The 11476-nt window shown below is 34.6% G+C and overlaps 1 protein-coding gene across 1 annotated transcript in view; it reads right to left on the bottom strand.

The window, feature by feature from the left end:
- The window catches only part of mapk1 (mitogen-activated protein kinase 1), a 70974-nt gene that overhangs the window by 28710 nt on the left and 30788 nt on the right, over positions 1–11476 (bottom strand). The window contains exon 2 of the mRNA XM_056457409.1: positions 3523–3705. Coding sequence (XP_056313384.1) covers positions 3523–3705 — 183 coding nt within the window. The remainder of the gene's footprint in view (positions 1–3522; positions 3706–11476) is intronic.

An 11476-nucleotide genomic window follows, 5' to 3' on the forward strand; every position in this document is an offset into this window, starting at 1 on the left:
GTCAGGGCAGGTGAAACCTCAGGATCTATTCAAGACCTTAAAACAAGATCTTCAACTAAAGCTAGTCATGCCCGTTTTCTGTCTTCACCTACAAACTACAGACTTGATTTCAGACTTGTGAAAGTCTTGTAAGAGACTCCTGTAGGTTCTTGCAGACTCGTGGACTTCCTCGCAAGACTTGTTAGACGCTGTTTGACTGCAGACCAACCAACACGTCTAAATAAAGAAATTCTGCTTGTTCGAGTCTGCTGGTTTGGGTTCTCATTCATTCATTTTTTCCAACAGTTTTAGCAATTTATGTAGTTTTACTTTGAGCGGATTTTCTTTAGTAGGGCTAATCAAGTATCTTAGTCATGTGGCGCAAGGCATAACTGACTGTTTAAGTTCACTTTTCATGAATAAAGCTTTTTTTATATTGGTAAAGGTGTCTGCAACTTTTGCAAAGCATCAAATCACCAGTATATCAGCTGCCAAAATGTGCATGACTCCCATACATTAGTATTTCTTTAAATAACATTTTTAAATCAAGAATATATGCCATGTCTATTATTGTGTTGTCACGATACAGGAATTTTGGTACAAATCGGTACTGAAATTTAAAACAACATCCATTTCCCGCTAACATTTGAGCACTGTTGAGCACGTTCTTAAACAGCGCTGATTTGCCATTGTGTTCACATGCTCAACAGAAATTACTGTGATTGGCCGTGAAGGTCATCAGTTAACTGCACTTCACAGTTATTTACTGAGTGCAAACACAGATACAGAGCGCTTTAACGTGGCGAAAATCAGTCGATCTATCAGTGTATCCCTCATATGTCAGCTCATAGACAGACCAGTCGTTCTTCACGGCTTTAAAGTGCTCCAGTGTCCATGCTCAACAGAAATGACTGTGAAGGTCATCAGTTCCCTGCACTTCACAGATATTTACAGATTGTAAACACAGATACAGAGTGTTTTAAAGCTGCAAAGATCAGCATTTCAGCCCATAGACAGAACAACCGTTCTTCACGGCTTTAAAACATCCCAGTGTCCATGTATCTGTATTTGCACTCGGTGAAGAGCAGTGAACTGATGACCTTCACGGCCAATCACAGTCATTTCTGTTGAGCATGTGACCACAATGGCAAATCAGTGCTGGATAAGAGCATGCTCAACAGCACTTAAATGTTAGCTAGAAAGAGACGTTTTTAAAATTTCAATACCGATTGGTACTAAATTCCAGTATCGTGACAACACTAGTCTACTACCATACCGAAATTGTACTAAAGATAGGTAGGCATCTTTTCGCCTCAGTTTCCTGTTCTTAGCTGACAGGAGTGGCACCGGTGTGGTCTTCTGCTGCTGTAGCCCATCCACCTCAAGGTTCGATGTGTCTGTCTGGCACCAACAACCATGCCACGTTCAAAGTCACTTAAATCACCTTTCTTCCCCATTCTGATGCTCAGTTTGAACTGCAGCAGATCGTCTTGACCATGTCTAAATGCATTGAGTTGGTGTCATGTGATTGGCTGATTAGAAATTTGCTTTAACACGCAGTTGGACAGGGGTACCTAATAAAGTGCCCGGTAAGTTTATATTACAAGTGTGAGCAATGTTAATATGTTATTGGGTGCATTTCACATAATGGCCACCAGTGTCGCTAACAACAAGGGTTTCTCAATTCTACATTATTGCATGTCAAGCAGTAATTTATAGTTTTTTTTAAAAAGCTAAACAACAGCTGAAGACTTTAGGATCATGTTTGTTCAGCAGCAGCTCTGAACACAGCAGAACGATTAGATCATACTAAACTACTCTCACTATCTGACGCCTACTGACTATTGATTTCACTCCTAAAATTAACTCTTTACTAGAGATTTGTGCATTGTCTCAGCCTACACAGTTGGAAAGGAGCACAGATTGTGCCAGAGGCCGTATTTTCAGCCTTTAGAAAGCTGAACTGGGAAAAATTGAATGGATTAGAATATAAATATATCTGAATTAATATGTTTGGATTGCCCCCTTTTCCTTTTAATGATAATGGCATGTGAACTGACAAGCATGAAGAGCACAAGAAAAAAAACATCTGGAGCTTCAATGGAAAAAAAAAGGAGTCGCATGATAAATGCTACTAAAAACATCTAAAAATGCTGCATTTTTATTAACACTATTATTACTAGCAGTCTCTATTTTCTCTATAGTTCTAATCTATTCTATCATTTTATTATATAAAATCTAGAATTATTTTCTAGTGGTTATCAATTTCAATTTCTAATTACATTTTTAGTCGAACTTATTTATAATTAAAATAATAATAATAATGGTTATATATAATTTTTATTATTATTTTATATATATATATATATATATATATATATATATATAGTTGAATTCAGAATTATTAGCCCCCCTGCTCATTTCCCCCCCCCCAATTTCTGTTTAACTGAGAGACGATTTTTTTTCCAACACATTTCTAAGCATAATAGTTTTAATAAGTCATCTCTAATAACTGATTTTATTTAATCTTTACCATGATGACAGTAAATAATATTTTACTAGATATTTTAAGACAAAAGTGACATTTAAAGGTTAACTAGGTTAATTAGGTTAACTAGGTGGGTTAGGGTAATTAGGCAAGTTATTGTATAATGATGGTTTGTTCTGTAGACAGTCGAAAATAAATAGCTTAAAGTAGCCAAAATAAAACAAACAAGACTTTCTGCAAACGGAAAAACAACAAAACAAAAACACACACACACAATAGCAAATATAAATACATAAAAATCATATACATGTTTATTTACTGTCAGGTCCATAAATATTTGTGTTTGGGCTAAGAACTGGGCTAAGACTGAAAGGTGGACATGTGGGATATTTCAATAGTCCTGTCATAGAGACAAAACATCTGAACATTTTGACCCACAGTGCTTAAACAATGCCAAAGGGATGAAGCATTTTGGGGGTGCTGACTGTTTGTATGAGAAGGAAATTTAGTTTTGACACGAGTGAACAGTTTTGGGAAAGATACAAGCTTTTGCAATTGAGCTATAGTGTTATGCTGAACTGTAAGACTGTTTTGCCAAACCAATGGAGAAATACTGTAAGCACCATCATGTTGTAATCTATTTTCTATTTTATCTTTAAAAAAATAAAGAAAAAATGGCTCTGGAACTCTCCATGCCTTATAACCTTCTAATAGATTTTCTATTGCACCTTTATTTATTGAAAAAATATAAAAATTTTCCAAATAAACCTTAGAATTAACCTTAGAATTAAATAAACAAAATAATCCAAAACCAACATGTAAATATATATTCTATATTCTATTCTATCTTAAAATCTGGCTCTCTCCAGTGTGTGCATCTCTGTGATATAATTTATTTATTGATTACTTCTATTGTCCACATTTGTAAGTCTCTTTGGATAAAAGCATCTGCCAAATGATTAACTGAGTAAACGTTCTAATATTAGTTGCTTCATGTCCAAACATTTCACGGCTTCTACAGTCTCAACATCTTCACGCTGGCTTTGAAAGGATACACGTCTTTCATCTGGTCGATGGTGGGCGTGCGGATGATGTCGTTGATACCGATGATGTTTTCATGCTTGAAGCGGAGCAGGATTTTAATCTCACGCAGTGTGCGCTGACAGTACGTCTGGTGCTCAAACGGGCTGATCTTCTTGATCGCCACACGCACTTTATTGTCACGGTCATACGCTGAGCTGAAAAGAAGAAAAACAGGAGACAGGAAAAAAAAAATTCATTGTCAGATTAAGAATCACTTCTCTTGTTTACAAAACACAGCTAAGTGGAAGCTAGTTAATATAGGAATGGAGTGTCAGGTTACTCAATATGAAAAGTACACACTATGAAAAGACAATTTGATATCTCTTTGCGTACATTTGGAAAATTTGTTTTAAAAACACAAACAAATGGGCTGAACAACTGTAAAAACCTTGCAGGACTGAAGCCAAAATGGGTTCTAAAATTGATGTTCATCATTTTCACAAAATTAAACTGATTTGAGATGAATTCACTATTTGTTTATATTCGTCATAGATTATTAAAAATAATTCATGTTCATTTGAAAAACACTGAATCAATCATTTAAAAGACCACTATGATAATCACATGAATTGGGGTTAACATGAAACAAATAGTTTATGTAATTTAAGATCAAATAAATGTAACTGAAAAACATTTAAGTCTAAAACTAAAACAACAATACAGAAGGAAAATTAATTTAAAAAATGCCAAACCAATTGTTGATCAAGACATTACACCAAGATTTTAAACTTAATCTGAATGAGTTAAAGTTGAACAAAGGAACACAGATGGGCAGATGAATGAATGAAAAAGTGAAAAGAGAGATTGACGAATGAATGAAAAAAATTAATAGAGAGATGGACGAATGAATGAATGAAATTAAGAGAGATGGACGAATGAATAAATGAATGAATGAATAAATAAATAAATAAATAAATAAATAAATAAATAAATAAAATAATAGAGAGATGGACAAATAAATAAATAAAATGAATAAATGAAAAAATGTATAGAGAGATGGACAAATGAATGAATGAATGAATGAATGAATGAATGAATGAATGAATGAATGAGCAAATGACTTGAGTGGCGGACAAATGAATGAAAAAATTAAGAGATGGACAAATGAATGAATAAAATGAATAAAGAGAGATGGATGAAAGAATGAATAAAATGAATAAAGAGAGATGGACGAATGAATAAATGAATGAAAAAATGAAAAAAGGGAGATGGACGAATGAATAAATGAATAGAGAGATGGACAAATGAATGAATGAATGAACGAATTAACAAACAAACAAATGAATAGGGAGATGGAGGAATGAAAAAAAATGGAGATGGAGGAATGAATGTAAAGATTAAAATAGATGGACAAATGAATGAATGAAACAATGAATAGAGAGATGGACGAGTGAATAAATGAACAAATGAATAGAGAGATGGATGAATGAATGAACAACAAAGATGGACGAATGAATGAATGAACAAACAGATAGAGAGATAAAAGAATGAACAAACGAATAGAGAGGACTGAATGAATGAACAAACTAATAGGGACTGACGAATCAATGACTGAATGAACAAACGAATAGAAAGATGGACGAATGAATAAATTAACAAACGAACAGAAAGATTGACGAATAAATGAATAAACAAATAGAGATAAATGAATGAATAAATGAACAACCAAATAGAGAGATGGACGAATGAATGAACAAACTAATAGAAAGATGGACGAATTAATGAATTAACGAACAAACGAACAGAGATGGACAAATGAATGAGTGAACAGAGATGGATGAATGAATTAATTAATTAATAAACGAATGGACGAATGAATGAATGAATGAACAAATAAATAGAGATTGACGAATGAATGAAAAAAATTCATGAACAAATGAATAGAGAGATGGTCAAGTGAATAAATAAATGAACACATGAATAGAGATGGACAAAAACTAATAGATGGACAAATGAATGAATGAACAAATTAATAGAGAGATGAACAAATGAATGCATTAACAAACAAACAGATGGTCGAATGAATGCATGAACAAACGAATAGAGAGATGGACAAATGATTGAATGAACAAACAAATAGAGGTGGACAAATGAATGAATGAATGACTGAACAAAAAAATAGAGATGGATGAATGAATGATTGAATGAAATGTACAGAGATGGATGAATAAATGAATGAATTAATTAACAAATGAATGATCAAACAAATAGAGAAATATGGACAAATGAATAAACAGATGAACGAATGAATGAACAAATGAAGAGATTAATGAATGAATAAATTTATGAACAAATGAATAGTGGGGTGAACAAATTAATAAATGAATGAACAAACAAATAGAGATGGAAGAATGAATGAATGAAAAAATTAATAGAGAGATGAATGAATAATCGAAAAGATGGACAAATGAATGAACGGAGATGGACAAATGAATGAACAGAGAGATGGACAAATGAATGAACGGAGATGGACAAATGAATGAACAGAGAGATGGACAAATAAATGACCAGACAAATGTTTGAATGAATGAATTAATTAACTTCCACTAAACTAAACTATGAGTAATGAACTTGGTATATGTAGTTTGCATGTGCACGCTCTGCATGACACACTGTTATTGCTAAATCTGTGTCAGGTTCACCAATCATGCAGAATCTGTACCAACTGCTCTTGCACAGCACAAACAAAACCATCAAACAGGTCACAACTCATGACCAAACATGAACTATTATATTAATGACATTAATGGCTCCACATATCTGGAGTTTGTGTGTGTGTGTGTGTGTGTGTGTGTGTGTGTGTGTGTGTGTGTGTGTGTGTGTGTGTGTGTGTGTGTGTGTGTGTGTGTGTGTGTGTGTGCGCGTGTGTTTAAAGAAGTCATGAACTTAGAGAATAGAATTGACAGTCCTGTTTTGACTACTCTCTTCTGAATAACCTATTTGAATATGTGTGGCGGATTGTAGACTCAGACATAAACACCCACTGGCATAAGAGTTTGCATATTTAAACACTGTAAGGCTTTACTTCTAAGACTAGCTCCCAAAGTTCAACAGGACAGCTGTGTGCCACTCATGTTAACTTCTGCAAGTTTGTTTGACAGCAACCATCCTTTACAGATAGACAATGCTGAGATTTAAGATGAGGAGATTTGGATTTAGATTTAAATGCATATTAACACTATCTGTAAGAACAGACAAAGCAACATGAACATTAAAAAAAGAAGACCAACAAAATAAAGGAACTCACTTGTGTGATGCAACATTGGCACAGCACCATATTTCAGTTTCAATCTGTCTGTAGACTGTATAACATTGCCGCAATTTTAACAGTAAATTAAAAAATGCAGTAAAAATGCATTACCTAGTTAAAGGTAAGTTTCCTTAAAATATACAATAAATAACTGTAAACAGACTTTCCCAGAATTCCCTGCATGACACTTCACTTTTAGTTACCATTATTTTTTTTCTTCTCAGCAGTGATGTAAACTACAGTTTCATGTTAAATCTAAAGGCTGATTTACACTTCTGGTCACATAGCCCACGCACATCGCAACGATTCGTAGCGCAAGCTCTGTGATCGGTCAGCTTAGTAACTGTGACCAGAGTGGGCGGGGCCGAGAGTCATACAAAAGTGTTGGAGCTCATGTTTACAAGAGTCGAGTCCCGTGAAGGAGCTCAAGATGGAAACAGTTGTTTTGTGTTTACCTTATGATTAACGTTGTTGCACGTCCGCCGGTTCCTGCCTCTGAATGAGCGGGTTTTAGCTACGTGTTCATTCAGAAATAATAACAAAACACCTGCGAGGAAACTTAACACAGAGGAACATAAAGACTTACTGTCAGCTAGCATTTCGGAAGTGTTATTGCAGATCAACACAAACACCATGCAGAAGTATAAATGCACGACAATACGCAAGGCAGGTGCTGTCTCGATACACTTGATCACTCGACGCAGAGGTATAAACCAGCCTTAATGTTGATGAATAATTTGAACTGCATTGCTCTAGTGTCATGTGTTACCAAAATAGTGTTTAGTGGCTGTAGTAATGTCAAACATTGGTGTATTACCACTGTATTCATTAACGGTAGTTTACGTATATTAAGTGAAGTTTACGAAACTAATTTTGAGAGGAGCACGTGCTATAATTGACCATGGCTGGTCTCACAAAAACAACGAATTCAAGTTCAAGTTGCTTTATTGGCTTGACATTTTGTATTGCCGAAGCATTTTAAAAATGTATAAGATGTGTAATATATTAACATCAAAATAATAAAATACAGTAAATAACAAATAAATGACACTATTTTTTTTGATAATTATAACAATTACAATAATGATAATAAAAAGTCTAATTATTTAAATAGGAGACATGAATTTACATTAATTAATACATAATTTTTTTACGTTGTGTATAGTGTATACATATTTTAAAGCTAGTTTAGACGTCAATTCAATTCAATTTTCCCCTAAGACGTAAAATTTCTCGTTTAAATTAAAAAAATAATTAATTAATGTTTCAAATTTTAGGGAGGGGGGGGGGGGGGGGGTATTTCTTCACATTCTCTAGTGGAATTCCACCCTAAATAAATAGCCATTTATCTTACCTCCCTTATCTTTGGCTGCATTTACACTGCATGGTTCAAGTTTTCTCCCATGTGGCACAGATCTGATATGGCCCATGTACGTGTAAACAGGAGAAAAAAAAAAAATTCCGATTTACTCAGACCCGATTCAGAACTTGTTCGTATGTGGTAATGTATCCGATGTGAATCGCATCTGTGTTCTTGTGTCTGCAGTGTAACCAAGTAGATCGGATTTTCACCTGTCAATACGAGTCGCGCATCATTAAAAACCATAGCGAATGATGTCAAGCCTGACGCTTTCAATTCAGAAAAGACATCGGTCTCAAATCTTATTTTGCAATCCTTTTCTTACACTTTTTTTGTAATTTCTATATCCCCTGTAAGTTTATTATTATTTAATAATTTTTTTTCTACTGATTTGTTCCTTTGTTGTAAAAAAAAATTTAAACATTGTATTGCTAATTTTTGTATACTATTGTTCTTGTTATGCAATTATAAAAAAAAAAAAAAAAAAAAAAAAAAAAAAAATTATATATATATATATATATATATATATATATATATATATATATATATATATATATATATATATATATATATATATATAAGAAAAAACCTTCTCAAACCTTAAATCTCATACACGAGGACTAAAAAAAGCCTTGATATTGTCATGTAGCACAATTATTTGGGCATGTTAGCAGAGAGAGCGCACAATAACCGCCGCCTAACATAATATAAAACTATTGCATACATTACGTGCATAGGCCTAAATCACACCATGGACATGACATTAAGACACCTACTGGTTAAAAAAATGCCTAGATTAAAGAAGATGGCCAACTGAGAACTTTTCTGTCATAAAGTATAGCAAACCAGCTTGTCAAAAAGAATGAAATGAAAATGAAACACTGCAAACAGATTAAACACAGGAACGGAGAATTGAGCGCTCTTTAATTATCAGCTGTTAGTCAGCGCCCGCTCTTTTTTTTCCTGGTCATTGCGCCTTTGCCGTGTGCAGTGTAAATGCAGACAAATCGGATACGAGTCACTTTTAAAAGATAATGCAAGCAGGTCATCAAAAAAATCAGATGGTCACAAAATCGGAATGGACCATCAATATTTGCAGTGTAAATGCTTTATTTTTGAAGAATCCTTTATCCACCACCACCCCAATCTCCCCCCTTTTCCTCCTCCAACAGGGGGGCTCTCAAGACCTGATCTTTGACCCCCTTTTTTTGCTAAATACAGCATGCCAAACCTAAACTAAAACTAAATGCAACTAAAACTAAAATGAAGTTAACATTCTTACTGGCGTGGTCTGGAAGTTCACGTAAAATAAAGATCATCCACTTTTCCCCTAATGCTGGGACCAAAAGAAGGGCAGCTGAAGGACTGCGCTTTCCCACATCTTGGCTCTGCACAGCATCTTTTCCTCAGAGCATCTTTATTGTTTGCTTTCCACATTCCACACTTATTTTGGTCTAATTGGCTTCCATATAAGCGGTTTTGCTTGTAACTAAAGCTGATTTGCAATGCTTTTATTTGCACAGTAACATGCATTGTCCATTTTAAGCTTATCTTATTTGCACTGTAAATGCAGGGTTCCATACAATTCATCCAACACAAGTGGATTAAACAAAACAATTAAGTTGTGACCAAAAAAAAATCGGAAGAATTGTGTTTTAGTAGCATTTTAAATGAGTAGTTTGAACGAACAGCAAAATCCTTTTAAGTGTAGATTTTTTATTATTATTAGTTTAACACATAATAATAATTATTATAATAACGCATGCGACTGCAACGGTATAAAGTTATTTAAAACATCAATTTTTTACAACATGACAGGGATGTAGCGATTCACCAGCAGTTGGTTGAAAATCGATTCAAATATGTAACGATCCAAACTGGAAGAAATGTTGACTGAATCAGGATACACGTTTTGAACAGAGGGGGTGCTGTGTTTACAGAGTGCACCAGAGTGAAATGACAGTGGTGATGTGCGCCAGACAAAACACAAACTGTGTGCAAATACTGCAAAACGATGTTTACTTACACAAACAGAACAACGAATATGATGCACAGTGATAAACGACCGCCACAGACGCAAAAAAAACTGTTAATAAGCCAAACCACGCGGACCGGATGATTTGCAGCTCTGCTTTCTCTGACAAGTGCTACAAAGCGAAAGTGTGTAGATGTTTTTCTGGCCCTGTTTACACGAATACGTTTTAGTTTGAAAACAGCGGTCTGCGTCCACACTGGCATTTCAGCACATCACGTGACCACACACACTCTGTACTCTGCACTGGAGCAATGAGAGCTGTGCACGTCGGACTGTTCATTAAGGACCAACCTCACTATATTTGTTAAATGTGATATTCAATTCACCTTCTATATCTAACGACATATTCCCCGACTTTGGTCTTTTGAATCCATCACTTGTTTTCAGGTAACATGTTTTGGCTGAGCGCAAAGATAAGCTACTATATTAATTTGTGTAATCCCGTCCACTAATTCTGCACATTTGACTGATTGCTTGCGTTTATTTTCTATAATCTATAAAGTTTTTGAACATTATACGTTTATAATGGCCATTATTGATTATTAAAACTGATATTCAGCAAAAGAGAGGGTGTGTTTCATATTTTCAATGAGTATTAAAGGAGGCAGTTCAGTTATAGGCTCCGTTTTGTTATTAATATGCATACAGTGAAGATGACGCTCATATAAATATGTAGCTACATGACGCTTCAACAGATTTGATATCTGTTAAGGTGCTACTATCAAAATGAAAATAGGTAGTTCCTTATATCATGTTTTTTATTTAATGGTTAAAAAAGTGAAACAACGTGGTCAGAGTGATGTGAATAAGGTTATAAAGTACACTGTTCCCTTTTAAGATTAACCCACCGTGTCCTCGGGAATTTGTTTTCTATATCAAACTTGCGAAGTCTGAACTTACAAGGAGAGGATGCAAGACTGAACTGTGTGTAGGTTACTTAATAGTGAGGAAAAAGCCCCAATCAGAGAATAAGCGAATATCTGCAGCCATGCGCCTCCGTTTTCATACGTCTCTGTTTTCTCCCATCCACACTGACACGGAGCAGCAGCGTTTAAAAAAGAAAAGGACCTCTTCAGTGTTTTCAAAAAGCTCTGTTTTTGGGGCTCGAAAACTCCAACGTAGTGTGACAGAAAGCGTAACCGCAGCAAAACTTACAAGTGTAAACTGGGCCTTACACTGAAACAGAAAGCTGTTCTGTTACAGAAGCAGGTATTAGATTATTTTTACCCTCTCCTTTTTTTTTATAAGTTTATGCATATTTTAATAATTTGCTTATTATTA

The sequence above is a fragment of the Danio aesculapii genome, chromosome 5, assembly GCF_903798145.1.
Source record: "Danio aesculapii chromosome 5, fDanAes4.1, whole genome shotgun sequence".
Taxonomy (NCBI): Eukaryota; Metazoa; Chordata; class Actinopteri; order Cypriniformes; family Danionidae; genus Danio; species Danio aesculapii.